Here is a 17744-nt window from a genome sequence, read left to right as displayed (position 1 = left end):
TGAGTTCTGAATGCTGTTTAGTGGCCAGAGAGTGCACGTCAGCCCTGAGTCTTTCGACTGCCGGTTGGTGGCACAATGATTAGTACTGCTGCCTCACAGCGCCAGGGACCAGGTTCAGTTCCAACCATGGTCACTGTCTGTGGGGGTTTGCACATTCTCCACATGTCTGCGTGGGTTTCCCCCAGGTGCTCCAGTTTCCTCCCACAGTCCAAAGATGTGCGGGTTAGGTTGATTGGCCATGTAAATTGACCCTAGTGTCAGGGGGATTAGCAGGGTAGATATGCAGGATTACGTGAGTAGGACCTGGGTGGGATTGTGGTCAGTGTAAATTTGATGTGCCAAATGGCACTCTTGCACTGTAGGGATTTTATGATACTGAGCAGAGCCAGCTAGTTTTAAAAGTCTGTTGCTCCTTCACTCTTGGGCGAGTCTCCACTTGCCTAATAGGGGAACTCAAACTCAACAAGGCCACGGAGAGATCTATTGATGATTCCTCATAGCAATTATAATTTTCCCCCCCCCACCCCGAAGTCTGTTCCTTCCCCTGGACCCCTACCAGGGTGTCTTTTCCGCCACTTAACGCTCAGCCTGGGGTCGGTTGCTAGAGGACTGCTTCAGGGGTGTGAAGCAGATTGGAGACCTTCACTTCCGAAGGGAGCACCATAAAACCATCGACTCTGGCTCTTCCTTGGGTCTCACTTCACCAGGGGCGCCAGTCCCTTCCACTTGCATTTCAGAATTTTTATCGTTATTTCCCTGGAGGGGCCGGTAGGAGGAGTCGTCTTCCATTTGAGATTCATGCTGGCAATGGCCATCCCCATGGCTGGTAATGAGATCTGCACTGGCATGGGCTCCCCGCTCTTGAGATCATCCAGGTGTTTCCTATCTGATAATTTTGCCCTACACTTGGACCTTATAAGACATGTTTTTCTGTTATGATCCTAGGTGCGCAACTGAGGCCGGCCCCAAAGTTCCTCAGATGGACTGTGTTGCTGGTTTTGAACATTCTTTCTGTCCTTGCTGAATCATAGTTCTTCTTCTGGTTCTCTTGTTGGACTCCACCCTCCCTGCCAAGTTTGGGAGCATTTGGCTTAACCTTGTTAGAAGCCGTTGTCCCATAAACAGTTCCTGGGGTGATTCCTTTTGTTATGTGGAGCTAGTCCTGTAGTAAAATAAAAATCATGCTAACTGGTCTGTGTGGAGGCAGTGCGTTGCTTCTTCATGCCAAGCCTAAAAGTTTGTACTGCTCGTTCATTGAGGTGCCCCCCCCCCCCCCGCCCCCCGGAGGTCAAGGATAAGGGGGGCGGGGCCCTGGGCATTGCCTGCCTGGCAGTGGGGGGAGGCGGAGGATATCTGGGAGGCCAGCGATCAGGGGCGCAGGGGGGGTGGTCTCATGGCCAGTGATCAGTGATGCGGGGGAGTTGGGGGGTGGTCACAGGGCTGGCTCTTGAACGGGAGGCCGACAGTGCAGAGCTACTGCGCATGTGCAGATCTTCACTATGACAGATTGGCACGTACGCAGTGGCCCGAGTAGAGCAGCTCCGGTGATGTATTGCCAACCATTTGGAGTGCATGTCAATCACAATTTTTAAGAATATGGAACCCGTAAAAGGCCCATCGAAGTCCACATGTACTCGTACCCAGAACCTACCAGACTATTGCCATGGATGTAGGGAGGCTGAGGAAGTGTTTTTGATCACCTTGGCATGACACACTGTCTGACCCAGTTGATAATGTCTGCCTCAAATCTGTGCTGTTTGCATTTGAGAGTATGGATTCTATCTTAAACTTGGTTGAAGTCCAACTTGTGTTGCAAGACTTCTTACTGTGCAAAGCCTTGCCACCATACCTAGCTCCATTGAAATCCTAGGATGGTTATGGTGTAATTTCATAAATGTCAGATGTTGCCCTGTGTGTGATGCCATCCTCAACACTGAGCTTGTCTTTCTTCGTCCAGTAGTGTTTCATTTAATCTACGGACTGTCTTCTGATACATCTGTGTAATATTGTGTTTTTTTAATTTACACAGGACTGGTCCTTTAATGTCCAGGCCTTGACTTACCTCGCAGACACAAGGTGTCCAAAACATTGAGCATTATTGTGACCTCTTTCACAGCTGGTGGTGAAGCTGGACTTCCAGGGAACGATATGGATATGCCGGCGTTGGACTGGGGTAAACACAGTAAAAAGTCTGACAACACCAGGTTTACTATCAAATAAATCGGTTGGACTTAAACCTGGTGTTGTCAGACTTTTTACTGTGTCTTCCAGGCAACAGCAGATGTCTCAGTGCATCAGTGTTAGCTATCTGGGGTAGTGCTCTGGGAGGTATTCATTAGCTGCCAGAAACAATGCCCAATGCTGTATCTGGGCAGAGGTAATGAGGTGTTTCCTTGTCTTTTTCAAAAAGTCCCAACAATGGTTTATGATCCGCTAGTGTGACGAGGTCCCCCCAACCCCCGTGGATATATTGATGGAATTTTTAAACGCCAAAGACAACTGTCAACCCCTCTTTCTCGAGCTGGGAGTGCTGCCGCTCAGCATCTGAGAGTGTCCTAGAAATGTCTGTAAAGGGTGCAGAAGATGTTCCCCTACCATTCCAACGCTGTAAAGGGAGGCTTCGAATGTCGGGATAAGGTCTCTTTTGCAGTCAAAATGGACCAATAAATTAAAGGACAAAACTTTTATCCAGAGGTCAAAAGTTGCAGTTTAAGATAGTTGAAAGCCTCCATCTGTGGTGCTCCCCCAAGGCCACTTCTGATGATTTTGATATAGGGCATGCAGGGGAGGCAAGCAAATAAACTAAATTGGGAATAAACTTTTAGTTATAATTCACCAACCCCAAGAAGCCATCTGTCCAGTTGCCAGGCAGGGGACAAGGCTAATCCATCACACTTCGGGTGTGCTGACGCCCGCGATCGTGGTTTGCATAAGTTAGAGTAGAGTAGAGGATCAGGGTAGTTAATGAGGTTAAACCGAGGCTTTACCTGATGCAATCTTTCAGAGCCATCTTGGCCTTTTGGCTAAGATGAAGTATCAGATCAAGTCCGAGACAGGTGCAATGTCCCATCCTGTCAGTTTGAATCTTGTTTGTTCGGGCCCACGATAGGATGCAATGTCTTGTCTTGTCAGCTTGGATCTTGCTTGTCCCTTGTGTGGGGAACTATGATTGGACTTGATTTGAATTGACTTTTTTGATTCGAAATAAAGCCCTGAAAGAAAAAAACATCGATCACAGTACTTGGTTGGAGGACACGTTTTTCCCTTTTCAAGCATACCCTGACCTCTGAAAATTGCTATAAGACCTCTTCCAGGTTCTAATTGATCTGGCTTAAGGACAGGAACAACTGGTGTGGCCCACTCTGCAAACTGTACAGGTTTTATGATGCGATTCAGTAGGCCATTCAGCCTTTCGAGACTGCTCCACCATTCTTCTTGATAATGACTGATAATAGAATTCAATCTACTTATCTCCCCCTTCCCCATATCCCATGACCCCTTTAGCCCCAAGAGCTATATCTAATTTATTCTTGAAATCACACAACGTTTTGGCCTCAACTACATTCTGTGGTAGTGAATTCCACACATTCACCATCCTCTGGTACCCTGTATCCTCAAACGATGATCCCTAGTTCTGGACTCCCCCACCATTCGAAACATTGGAAACGATTCTCCCAAAAGTGCTGAATTGGCGGGAAAACTGGTCTAGAGCAGAGCAAGTTCAGACCCGAATCTCCTCATTCTGTGCAATGCAGAGGTCACAACTGTGAATATTATTAAAACCCAGGGGAGCGGGACCTACTCACACTAGAGGCTGACAGCTCCTGAACTTTGCCCGTGCACAGTAGCCCAGATCTGCCAATATCCCCGTTTGCTGGCCAGCCAAGGACCCCCATGCTGCTGTCTCTCCAGCCTCCCCATGGCTTGATCGCAGACCCTACAGCAATACCCGGGCCAGACCCCCCAATCACACCTGATCCCCTCAGCCCTATCCCACCACAGTTGACAACCCCAGTCCACCCCACCGCAGATAACACCCCCCCTCCCCCCCAATCCCCTGATGGAAGGCAGAGCACCCCCATTCCCCACACCCAGTCCTCCCTGATTTCTGGCCTCCCTCCAGTCCAGACCAATCCCCATGCAGAGGGGCAGTGGGACCCCCCCCCGATTGCCCTTGGGCCCAGCCCACAATAGGCCTTGGCTCTGCCCAATATCCGGTGGGCAGTGATAGTGTGCCCCTGGCCACGGGCACTTTGCCCCTTGGACAATGCCAGGGGGCTCCTGCCCCAGGGGCACCCCCTACCCACCACCCAACTGCCTGGAGGTTCCTGCTTTCCCCCTACTTCACTCCAACAGGGTCTCCCCTAGTTCCCTGAAAGTGGAGAACTACTCTAAACCCCGCTGGAATGACGTACTCCTGGTGGGGTGGGAGATGCTATCGAACCCGATAATGACGTTTAAAATAGTTTAAAAATACATTTAAAACAGATTAAATTATTTACTTCTCTTCCCGCCGGTTTCCAGTGCGGTCCCAACTGCTCCTGTTTTCTGGCTCTGGAAAATGTGCATGCGTCAGGAACGCAAGTGCAAATCCCACAAAATGGCCGACATGAGCATTTCCCGACCCGCTAGAAAATTTGCAGGTCACGATGGGAGAATTACCCCTATTCTTTCTGAATCTACCCTGTTCGAATTTTATAAGTTTCTATGAGATCCCCTCTCACTCTTCTAAACTTCAGTGAATATAATCCTCACCGATTTAGTCTCTCCTCATATGACAGACCTGCCATCCCAGGAATCAGCCTGGTAAATCTTTGCTCCACTCCCTCTGTAGCAAGGACATCCTTCCTCAGTTAAGGACATCAAAACTGCACACAATACTTCAGATGTGGCCATGATCGTATTAAATGGCAGAGCAGCTTGACTAATCCTGTTGACTACCTCTGCTCCTAGTTCGTTGGTTCTTATGCAACATTAACAGGCCTGAAATGATCAACTGCTTCACCAAATCTGACCTAGATCTCACGATAGCTACTGCAGTCCACTACCTCTTGTTCACCCCAACAGACACACAACTGCTATGGGAGGCAAAAAAAAATTCATGAAAAGCAACATGGCAGTAATAAGGATGTTCTGTGAGCTTTTATTATGAAACTGTTTAATGTTACAGCGATCTTTTCTTTATAAGTATTGTAAGAATTGTTTCCACAATTGGATTAATGAAAACCTTTGCCTTTTACTCTAAGAATTATCACCCTTTCAGTTACTCTGACATCATACAGCATTAACACCAGCCCACAGTTCAGCCCCATTTTGGTCATCATATTCTAACTGGTCTATATCGTGAATCCTGATTAGATACCATAGCACAAAGAACTTGTTATAATGATAATCGTGTCTACAACATAAGAACCACACAGGTGCTACAATATAAATTTTGTGGGTGGAGTTAGAAACATAGAAACTAGAAGCAGGAGTAGGCCATTTGGCCCTTTGAGCTGTTCTGACATTTATTTTGATCATGGCTGATCATCAAATTCCGTTTTCTGATTTCCCCCCCCACCGCATATCCCTTAATCCCTTTAGCCCAAGAGCTAGATCTAATTTCTCATTGAAATCAGACAATATTTGGCCTCAGTTACTTTTTGTGGTAGTGAATTCCACACATTCACCACCTCCTGGGTGAAGAAATCTTTCCTCAGTTCAAAAAAGTTTACCCCTTATCCTCGAATTATGACTCCTAGTTATGGACTCCCCCACCATCGAGAACATTCTTTCTGAATCTACCCTGTCTAACCCTGTTAGAATTTTATAAGTTTCTATGAAATACCCCTCATTCTTCTAAACTCAAGTGAATATAATCCTAACTGATTTAGTCTCTCCTCATATGACAGACCTGCCGTCCCAGGAATCAGCCTAGTAAACTTTTGCTTTACTCCCTCTGAGGACATCTTTCCTCAAATAAAGACACCAAAACTGCACACAGTATTCCAGGTGTGGCCTCACCAATGCTCTACACAATTGCAGCAAAACATCCCTACCTCTATATTCAAACCCTCTTGCTATGAAGGCCAGCATAGCATTTGCCTTCTTTACTGCCTACTGTACCTGCGTGCTTACTTTCAGTGACTGATGCACGAGGACACCAAGATTTCACTGAATATCCATCTCTTTCAATTTACACCCATTCAAGTAATAAATAATCTTTCTTCCTATTATTGCTACCAAAGTGGATAACCTCACATTTATCCACAACACTCAGCCTGTCCAAATCATGCTGAAGCATCTCTGCATCCTCCTCACAGCTCACCCTCCCACGCAATTCTGTATCATTTGCAAATTTGGAGATAATACATTCGGTTCCCTTTTCCAAATTACTAATATACAATGTGAACAGTTGGGGTCCTCGCACTGATTTCTGCAGAACCCCACCAGTCACTGATTGTCAATCAAAAAAAGACCTATTTATGCCAATTCTTTTCTTCCTACCTGCTAACCAGCTCTCAATCCATCTCATTACCTGCAATCCCATGTGCTTTAACTTTACATAACAGTTTGTTACTTGAGAACTTATCGAAATCCTTCTGAAAGATAAAAATAAACCACATCCACTGGTTCTCCTCAGTCAACGCTACTAGTTGCATCCACAAAAAATTCTAGTAAATTCGTCAAGCATGATTTCCCATTTGTAAATCCATGCTGACTTTGTCTGATTATATCATGGCCTTCCAAATGCTGAATTATGAAATCCTTCATAATAGACTCTAGCAACTTCCCAGTACCAACAATAGGCTCATTGGTTGAGGGATGGACTTTGCATGAATCCCCTCCCTCAATTAGAGGGAACTGTTATCTGACATTCCCAGTAGATCCTCACGTTTATCCATATTTATCAATGCTCCTTTCTTTGCATTCTAGACCTGGCTGAATGGCCGACTTTAGGTCCAAATTGGCATCCGGCATTAATTCTTTTTGGACTGTCATCTAGCTAATTCTGCAGACCAATCTCATAACATGTCATTCAGGGGTAGCCTGATTTCACAATACTGTGCCAATCTTTGCAATGTGCTTGGAAATTGAGTGACTGATTCTCCAGGGGTTCGTCCTGTTGTGTTAAAGTGGTATTGCCAGAGTACTATGGAAGGTTTTGCATCATAACCAAGTTGATAAATTCATTAAAGGTTTTGGAGTCGGGGCATTAGGTAGGTCAATCTTTTTATTACACTGAAGATCAGGACCCCACATGTCCTCAACAGGATCACTTTCTGCTTCTCGTACCCATCAATACTGTTGGCCCAAATCAAGTATTGCATGCGTTCTGTGTATGGGGCCCACTCTTCTGTCCTTGCACTGTGGGCTTCAAGTTTACCAAAAAGGGCAATTTTTTGACTGGAGGATTACTTGTCTTGACAGTAAAGCCGATCCGGAGGGAAGAAAAAAGCTTGCCTGACTTGTGGTCGCCAATGTAATAATCTTACTGAGGCCAGTTTTCCGCCGCCAATCAGCCTTTTTTTATAGTGCACTCGAAATGCTGATCAGCAGCTCTACAGAGTGCAGGTCAGCCCCCAGTCTGTCGACTGCTGGCCTGAGTAGAGCCAGCTGGTTTTAAACCCCCTGGTGCTCCTTCTCTATTGGGCAAGCCTCCACTTGCCTAATAGGGAAGCTTGCATTCCAGGAGGCCCACGGGAAATCTATTGATCCCCTGTGGCCATCATAACAAGGAAAAATTTTTACAAGCAGATTGGAAGTATATTCATCCTTTATAATCAGCATGTCTTGGGAAAGCTACAACTTGTACATAATGGGAGGGATTTTATGGCCTTGCTCGATCTGAAACCGTAAAATTCTGCCCAGGGTCAATGGACCTGTCCGTGCTTTGCCCGCAGTGGGCGGGCCAGTAAAATTAAAGCCAATATTTATAATTTCAATCTTTAAGCTTTGAATTAAGTATTTATGAGCATTGTTGGCAATCTTTTACTTGTTAATTTAGGAGAATAACCAGAACTACTCTACACAGAATTTGTTATGAAAGCTGTATGTACGGATAATACATAAATTAGTTTTAATGCTGCATATGGAACTAAATTGATTTGCATTCTCCTTAAGGTACTGCCTTTTAAGTTAATATTATGACAAAGTATTAGGATAATGTTTTAGATGGTTGGAATTCTCGTGACTTTTTTTGGATCAGTTTGCAATATGACATCATAAAGTTTTTAACAAAATGCATCACTTTGTGAGTGGAAAATCATGTCTCACAAATTTGATTGAGTTTTTTGAAGAGGTAACCAAGAAGGTAGATGAGGGCAGTGTAGTTGATGTTATCTGCATGGACTTTAGCAAGATCTTTGACAAGGTACCACATGGTAGGTTGTTGCATAAGGTTAAATCTCAGATTCAGAGCGAGGTAGCCAAATGGATAAAAAATTGGCTTGATGACAGAAGTCAGAGGTGGTTGCAGAAAATTGATTTTCAAATTGGAGGCCTGTGACCAGCGGTGTACCTCAGGGTTCGGTGCTGGGTCCACTGTTATTTGTCATTTGTACAGGAGACATGGTTTGTAAGTTTGCAGATGACACCAAGATTGGTAGCATAGTGGGCAGTAAAGAAGGTTATCTTGGACTGCAACAGGATCTTGATCAATTGGGCCAGTAGGCTGACGAATGACAGATGGAGTGTAATTTAAATAAATGCGAGGTGATGCATTTTGGTCGATTGAACTGAGTAAGCAGGACTTAGTCAGTTAATGGTAGGGCACTGGGGAGAGTTAGAGAGCAAAGAAATCTTGGGGCACAGGTTCATAGCCCCTTGAAAGTGGAGTCACAAGTGGACAGAGTGATGAAGAAGGCATTCGGCATGCTTGGTTTCATTGGTCAAAACATTGAATACAGGAGTTGGGACGTCTTGCTGAAGTTGTACAAGACATTGGTAAGGCTACACTTGCAATACTGTGTACAATTCTGGTCACCCTATTATAGAAAGATATTATTAAACTAGAAGGAGTGCAGAACAGATTTACTTGGTTGCTACCAGGACTTGATGGTTTGAGTTATAAGGTAAGGCTGGATAGACCGGGACTTTTTTCTCTGGAGCGTAGGAGGCTGAGTGGTGATCTTGTAGAGGCCTATAAAATAATGAGGAGCATAGATGAGGTAGATAATCACAATCTTTATCCAAAGGTAGGGGAGTCTAAAACTAGAGGGCATAGATTTAAGATGAGAGGGGAGAGATACAAAAGGGTCCAGAAGGGCAGTTTTTTCACAAAGAGGGTAGTGAGTGTCTGGAACAAGCTGCCAGAGGTAGTACTTGAGGCAGGTACAATTTCGTCTTTTAAAAAGCATTTAGACAGTTATATGGGTACGATGAATATAGAGGGACATGGGCCAAATGCGAGCACTTATGACTAACTTAGGAGCTTTAAAAAAAGGGCAGCGTGGACAAGTTGGGCCAAAAGGTCTGTTTCCGTACTGTAAACCTCAATGACTAAGTATTGGGTAGAAGAAAATGTTTCCTCATTGAAGTTAAATGGAAAAAAATTAAAATATGTTTCTTAAATATTTTTTGCTATGGTTTTCTCTCTGCCTTACTGAAAGCATAGACTACTTGGTTGGGTTCCATTTGCGATGGTTGCTCCTGTTCATCATTTATGTGTGAGCATTAACCATGGATGTCACAACCATATTTTGTCATGGGCAAAGGCAACCCCAATTTTGTACTGAGCTGACATCTCTCCTCCAGCATGACCCAGTTGCTGGGTCATGACTAAGATCTGGAACATGGGTTGTATTTATTGCCCTTTGACCTAGCTAATTATAGTGTAGATTCCACATATCTGAGGGAAACGAAGGATCAAACTAGCTCATCAGAACACTAGGAAATCTCCTTGATGTTTAACTATTGTATTTTGTTAAAAAACAGTTTTTTAAATGTGTTTTTATACCATGTGGGAAATCTCCAGAGATTTGTTGTTTAGTATTTGGCTTTGTAATGAATTACTGCATTGCAAAGTCATTAATTGAAAGTGAAGTGCTTTTGAGTCATTTCTAAGAGTCATGATGAAGTGCTGTATGTCACAAATGTGTTTTTCTCATTTTTGCAGTTATTCAATAATTGGTTCATGTTCAGAAACCTCTTGATAAATCGCAAATGGAGTTTATTCTGTATCAAAGTTCTAAATATTTAGATGAGCTTAAATGATTAAAAAATAAATTCAACATTTTAAGATCTAAATTCAGCCCTCATTGGTAAAATAAATAAAGCAAAATCCCATATGGAGGTATAATATGTCCCTTCTGGTCAAAGTATGTTTCAAATAAAGTCTGAAGAGCAAGGTCTACAGCAGTTACTATTGGGGAGAAAAGAGGAGAGGGACAGACCTAAGGGAGAAACCAGACTGAGAGCAGATATAGCACTTACCTTCAAAGGAGGGTCGGGGTTCCTGAGTTTGAACAAAAGTGGACAGTGTTATCACAGGAAAACCCTAAGTTGATTAGCTGGTGAGTATTTCTGCATAGGGACATAAGCCTAAATAACTGGGAGTTTAATAAATGTTAAAAATATTAATTATTGATAAGTAACAAGTGAGTAGTTGGTAAGTCCACTCTTCCATTTTTGAGTCTGGTGCATTAAGTATAAGTAGGGTTTATTGGTATTAATAAGGTGTGTTAATAATGGTGACATTTATTAGATATAAGCAGATGGAAAGTAAGAATCTGCCGATTCTACTTTTTATTTTTAAGTGGTAAGATTTATTGTATTACTAAAGTTTAAAGTAGTTGGAGATGAGAAGAGGCATGAATTAATAATCATCAAGAAAATAACTGATTAAATAATTGGAAAGTGGCTGGAAGGAGTGAAAACTAAGCAGGGCATAATAGGCAGTAAGCGGGAGTGGAGCTGGAGTCACTGAGACACAGCCATGAGGCAAAGAACCTACATTGGTAGCGCATTAAGAGTGTGTGGTCACACCTGCAGGTTAAGAGAGTGCAGGCAGAAAAGTAATGGATGACTGCCAAACAATCTAGCAGGACCCGACAGACAGTGCAGGGTTGCCTGAGTCCATCTCACTCACTAACCGGTTTTCCATTTTGCATATTGGTGATGGCAATGTTCCCTCGGGGAGAGCAGCTAGAGCCAAGCCCATGGCAGCGTGGGTAGCTCAGTTGCACAGGAGGGGAGGAGGAAGAGTGGCAGAGCAATAGTAGTAGGTGATTCAATAGTTAAGGGAACACACAAACATTTCTGTAACATGATTCCAGGATGGTATGTTGATTCCTTGATGCTTGGGTCACTGGCTACAGGTCATTCATCTGGGGGAGGATAGGTAGAAAGAGGCATGCAGTTCTAAATGCAGATTTTAGAAAACTAAGAAAGAGATTTAAAAACAGCATTTAAAAGGCATAGTTTCAGAATTACTTCCAATACTATGTTCCCATGAGCACAGAAATAGGAGGATAGAGCAAATTAGTGCGTAGCTGGAGAGGTGATGCAGGAGGGTGAACTTTAAATTTCTGAGGCATCGGGACTAGTTCTGGGCAGGGTAGTTCTGCACAAAGAAAACAGGCTATGCGTTAGCAGGAGCCAGACCAAGAGAAAAATCGCATGGAAATTTGCCAGTGCTGTTGGGGAGGGTTTAAATTAGATTAGGAATGGGATGGGAACCTGAGAGATAATTAATAGGAGAGAAACAAAGCTGGGAATGGTAAGAAGAAAAGTAGTAACTGAAGTTGGAAGGGAGCGAAAACAAAGACCGGCATCAACAGTCAAATGCGGAAATGTGTTGAAAAGGCGAAATTAAAGGCACTCTGTCTGAATGCATGCATCATTCACTGCAAGGCTAATGGATTGATGGCACAAATAAAGGTTAAGTGTATGATCTAGTTACCATTACAGAGACATGTCTCCAGGGTGACCAAGGCTGGAAATCGAATACTCAAGGATATTCAACATTTAGGAAGGATTGGTAAGAAGAAAAAGGATGTAGGGTAGCACTGTTAATGAAGGGTGAAATCAGTAGATGATGAGAGAGGATTCTAGATTGCAAGATCAATATGTAGAATCAGTTCGGGTTGATCTCAGAAACTGCAAACATTGGTGGCAATTGTTTTTATGCCACCAAAGAGAAGTGGCAGTGTAGGGCATGGTATAAATCAGGAAATTAGAGCTGTGTCTAACAAGGGTAATACAGTAATTATGGGGGACTTCAATCTTTGTATAGACTGGGTTAAACTGATTAGCTCTAATGCTGTAGAGGATGAATTCTTAGTATGTATATGAGATGGTTTTCGACAAGAGGATGTTGAGATACCCACTGGAGAGCAGGCTATTTTAGATCTGGTATGTGCAATGAAAAATGATGATTAATAATCTCTTTGTAAAGGAGTATTCTTGGAAGAGTGACAATAATATGATGGAATTTTCTATTAAGTTTGAAAACAAAGTTGTTCAATCGAAACTAGGGTCTTAAATCTAAACAAAGAAAACTACGAAAGTATAAGGGCCATATTGCCTATAGTCGATTGGGAAATCTACACTAAAAGGTACAATAGATTAGCATTTAAGTAATTAATATGTAGTGTGCAACCAATATGCATTTCCTTGAGACACAAAAGGACAAGATAAGTGATCCAACTATAGCTAAGGAGAAGTTGCAGATTGTAAGATTGTACTGGATTATAGAAAGAAACTTATAAAGTTCCCGAAAAGTAGAAATCCTGAAAATTAGGAGTGCTTTAGATTTCAGCAAAGGAGAACGAAGAAACCGATTTAAAAAAGGTAAACAAAGCATTAAAGTTAACTAGCCAGAAACACAAAACAGACTGTAAAAGCTTGTTTGGGAATGCAGAAAGAAAAGGTTAGCAAAAACAAATGTAGGACCAGTACAGGTAGAGAGTGAAGAATTTATAATGCAGGATAAGGAAATACCAGAGAAACTAAAACAAACTTTGTATCTGTCTACATAGAGAAAGATATGAAAAACCTTCCAGAAATACCAGACAACCAAAAGACTAGTGAGAAGAGTAGTACTGGATAAATTAATGGGACTGAAAGTGGGTAAATCCCCTGGACTTGATGAACTACACCCCAGAGTTGAAAGAGGTAGCTATAGGGATGGTAGATATAGTGACAGTCATCTTCCAAAATTCTTTACATTTTGGAAAGGTTCCCGATGATCAGAAAATAGCAACTGATACATTACTGTTTAAGAAAGGAAGGAGAGAGGAAGCTGGGAATTGCAAACCTGTTAGCCTGACATCAATAGTAGGTCAAATGCTAGAATATGTTATAAAGGATATGATAACTGGACACTTAGAAAACAATAGTAGGTTGGGCAGTGCCAACATGGATTTATGAAGGGAAATCTATTTCACACACCAGTTGGAGTGTTTTGAGGATGTAACTAGCAGAATGGATAAGGGGGGGCCAGCTGATGTGGTGCATTCGGATTTTCGAAAAGCTTTGACAGGCTGTGACTAGTGGACATCTCAAGCATTTGCACATATGCCTCAGCTAATCATAACTCCATTAATTATTTGGATTTGGGGACCAAATGCAATTTTACCAAGTTTGCAAATGAAACAAAACCAGGTGGGAGCAAGAGTTGTGAGAGGGATACAAAGAGGCTTTTAGGGGATTTGGACAGACTAAATGGGTGCATGAGAGCATGGCAGATGGAATATAATGTGGAAAAATGTGAACTTATCCACTTTGACAAGAAAAACAGTAATGCAGCATATTTCTTAAAAGGTGAGAGATTGGCAAGTGTTGATGTCCGAAGGGACCTGGGATTCTTTATTCATAAGTCTCTGAAAGCTAACATGCAAGTACAACTAGCAATTAGGAAGGCAAGAGATGTTGGGTGGGGGGGAGGGCATGAAAACGGCCTTGGGGTAGAAGATCAGCCAAGATCGAGCTGAATGGCCTACTCTTCCTATTTCCAATGTTCCAAAATGTCCTTTATTGTACTAAGAGGATAACATTGATGCATGCAGATCAGACACAAATGCAATTAACTGATCATTAGTAAAACATGGTGACATAATTTAGAAAGTACTTTTGTATGTCCTAGGTACACTTCCATTTGAATGTGTTTACTTATGATGACACATTTTATATGGCATTTAGTTCCTCTCGTATCTGGAATTTATCAGTGATGTGGAAATGCCAGTGGGCAAGCACAGTAAGAAGCCTCACAACACCAGGTTCAAGTCCAACAGGTTTATTTGGTAGCACAAGTCACAAACTTTCAAAGCGCTATGAAGGGGCAACGCTCCGAAAGCTAGTGGCTTTTGCTACCAAATAAACCTGTTGGACTTTAACCTGGCATTGTGAGACTTCTTATTGGAATTTATCAAAACAGCCATTTAGAGTTTTTCAGTAGTTTGTACACAAGAATTTCACTTTTAAACATCTTTTTTCATGCGGATCATACAAATTTCAGTTCTCTGTTGCATCAATTTACATTTGAAGGTGCCAGCAGCAGCACACAGTGCCACAGATCTGCTAACTATTACCAAACAGCACACAGTGCCACAGACCCACTAACTATTACCAAGGGCAAATCTGATTTGAAAAAGCTTGTTCTTTAATTATTAATTTTTGAGTAATATTATTACTATCATTAGTGAAGTCTGATCTCATTTTGAAATGCTACTATGTTTTTAATGTCTTCTACAGCAGGTCAGATGCCAACAGAAGGAAATAAACAACTTAATTCAGCGGAAAATTGCTGTCGACGACAACATTGTGCTCGCACAGAAAGAAGTAGCTGACTTGAAGGAAAAGCTCAAGAATAAAAACCGGGATTATAAGGTGTTTGGGCCTTCAAAATGCCTGCCAGTTTCAAGTTTTGGGATTTTTCTTTTTGCTCCTTAACTTCAGACAGTTAACATTGTAAAGCCATGTTTCCGGTTTACTGTCTGAATTAACAATTGGTCATGTCACAGTACAACGATTCAGCTCATTATTCAAGAATTTTTCATGGAACTTATTTTTGTTTAATTTGCATTTGAAAATGTTGGTGAACAATTCCTCTTGTAGATTTAGCAAAATTGTTGTCTTTTGGGCGCATGTTAACAGACCTCTGTCCCAGTCACTGAAGCTGTAGCTACCTTGTGACATTCCCTGTAAGCATGCCATTTGGAAAAGTGCCTTAGGCCTTGAGGCACTATAAAGCCTTGTGGTTTTATGCTGTGTGCAAAAATCTGAGAAAGCATCTTAAAAGCTAAGAATCTTAGCTTTATAACTTTCTAGATAAATAGTTAATGACGGTTATAGAGCAAAGAAGTAGGAGTGTGAAGATGTGGCTTCTCCTAATTAGATTCTGATGGGACCTGCATTATTAATTGATAAGGACAGTGCCTGAAAGATTGTGTTTTTGTGGGTCTCAGGACTAGCTGGGGACAGTATCAAAGGCAGTTTGATCAATTAATGGGCTCCTGTAAATGTGCTCATCAAAGCTGTCATTGAAGTAAGAAGTGACCCTTGTACCTGCATGAAAGGAGACCCAAAAAGCCAACAGGTGATTTCACGTGTCAACTACCGAGGGCTGCTCTGTGTACAAAGGTAGAAAAAAATGTTTACTTGTTAATTCTAGCATTTGTTTTTTGACCTGTTTGGTGCACTTGCGCAGGACGCTAAGGAACGTGCTCTGAAGGTCGAGGAGAAAACCAGCTTGCTTCTGAAAAATCTGGAGAAAGAAAAGCAGGGATTAAGCACACGCTGCTCTGACCTGCTAAATGACCTGGAGAAGCAAGCAGCCCAGTGGAAGGAAGAGAAGTCTGACATTGACTCCAAAGTAAAGGTATGAGAAGGGGCTCTTGGGTAAGATTTCACAAGATGCTTTCATCTGTATTGACTTCATGGAATTTTCTTTAATAACAAGTCGCATAGTGGAATGTACCCCATGGGCCTCGTGTTCATTTAAATTCATTCACTTAAAACCCATAGCTTCTAAAAAATTAATACTGCAAAGTGGAAAACCAACTGAAAATATTTTATTAGAAATTACATATGTCTCATTGTTAATATAACATGATCCCATTATCGTTTCATCTTTGCACAATATTATTACTTTTCAGGCAATAGAGACCTTTCCGAGCTACTGAAATGTGTATCACAGTAACTTTTCCTCTTGACTTACCAAATGATTGAACTTCACAATTCTCATGCACAAAACTTAATCTTAAAGGAGTACGAGATCTAATGTTTAAAAGATGGGACTGCCTGTACTTTACTTACAGACTCAATCCTTTGCAAACGCAATAAGTAATGTGTATTGCAGTGTTGTGAGGACGGTAAAGCCTGATGTTTGATTGCTTCCTCATTCTGAATTACACGGATGACCAGGGGATCTGGAATAAAAAGCATGGAGATTATGCTGCAGTTTTTGGAATTTATATAGAGAAGGAGTCAAGGCGGGTAAGCAGAGATTAGATGCAGATCAGCCATCATCTAGTGGAATAGTGGAACAGGATTGAGGGGCTGGAATATGAACCCCTGTTCCTGTGTCCCTTTGCCATCACAGTGGATTGCATAGTCACATTCTGGGGAATGCAAAAAAAGTACATCTATAATCTTACATTTTCTTCATTGCTATTTTTTGACACCAATCTATCCTCTCTCTGTTTTCTTTGATCAAACATTTATGGAGTAGTTATATACATGGCTAATACATAGTTGAAAAGACACTGGAGGAAGAATGTAAACATTCTGAAAAGTATTTTGCATTTGGAAGATGATGCATAGTCTGCTAGTGTGATTTGCCAATTTTTACTGGGTTGTTGGACAGCAAGTGTTGGCCTGAGCAATGGAGCATTAAAATCAATGTTGCATCCATTTGTGAGGCAGTACTGGAAGAGACGTGCTTGCTTGCCTAGATGTATTGAGAAAGAGGCAAAAGAAGGAATTATTATTGAAGATACTGAAATTGATGGCCAGTTGCCTGGTGTAAGCAATTGCTTGTGTCATACTTAGTTCCTTTTGCCACACTTTAAGAAAGCTGTGAAGGCACTGGAGTGAGTGCAGAAAGATTCACAAGAATGCTTCCAAGGAGGAGGAACTTCACTTATGAAAATGGGTTGGAGGAGTTGGGACTGCTTTTCTTGGAGAAAAGAAGGCTGAAAGGAAACTTGATAGAGGTATTCAACATCATGAGTTGTCTGAACAAAGTAGATCATGAGAAACAATCGAGAACAAGAGAGGACAGATTTAAAGCAATTGGCCAAAGAAACAAAGGAGATAGGAGAAAAGCATTTTCATCCAGCGAGTGGTTAAGGTTTAAAATGCACTCCTTGAGAGTATTGGCAAAGGCAGGTTCAATCAAAACATTCAAAAGGGAATTAAATTGTCCTTATTTGAAATGGAAGAATATGCAGGGTTGCAGTGAGAGAAGGCAGGAAAATAGCACTGATGAATTGCTCATGCAGAGAGCCAATGCTGATGTGGTAGGCTGAATGGCCTTCTGGGTGGTAATAATTCTTTAATTTTGTGGAGTACCTTTGTGTTTCTATGGCTCCTATGATTTCCTTTCAGGCACATATTTAGTTTACCTTCGTTTTTCAATAACAGCCCATATTTTCTATTTGGTTTAAGCAAATGCTTTTAGGAATAATAAAGACTTGTGTCTCAGTTTCTCATGTATATTGTTCTGGGTTTGTTTGTTTATTTCTTTTGTCTCCTTTCCTTTCTTATTTTCCTGAATGTGTTCTTTTTTCTTTCTTGTTGGGGTAACAAGACAGCCATTG

General features: G+C 42.0%; 1 protein-coding gene across 2 annotated transcripts in view; it reads left to right on the top strand.

Moving 5' to 3' along the window:
- cntln (centlein, centrosomal protein) overlaps positions 1-17744 on the top strand; it is a 337725-nt gene that overhangs the window by 44508 nt on the left and 275473 nt on the right. For both annotated transcript variants that reach the window (XM_080188296.1, XM_080188295.1), the window contains exons 5-6: positions 14677-14811; positions 15632-15802. In XM_080188296.1, the coding sequence (XP_080044422.1) occupies positions 14677-14811; positions 15632-15802 (306 nt within the window). The remainder of the gene's footprint in view (positions 1-14676; positions 14812-15631; positions 15803-17744) is intronic.

Source organism: Carcharhinus amblyrhynchos, chromosome 5 (assembly GCF_965287045.1).
Source record: "Carcharhinus amblyrhynchos chromosome 5, sCarAmb.v2.hapA, whole genome shotgun sequence".
Taxonomy (NCBI): domain Eukaryota; kingdom Metazoa; phylum Chordata; class Chondrichthyes; order Carcharhiniformes; family Carcharhinidae; genus Carcharhinus; species Carcharhinus amblyrhynchos.
The sequence above is the reverse complement of the archived record's forward strand: the minus strand, read 5'-3'. Positions and strand labels throughout refer to the sequence as shown.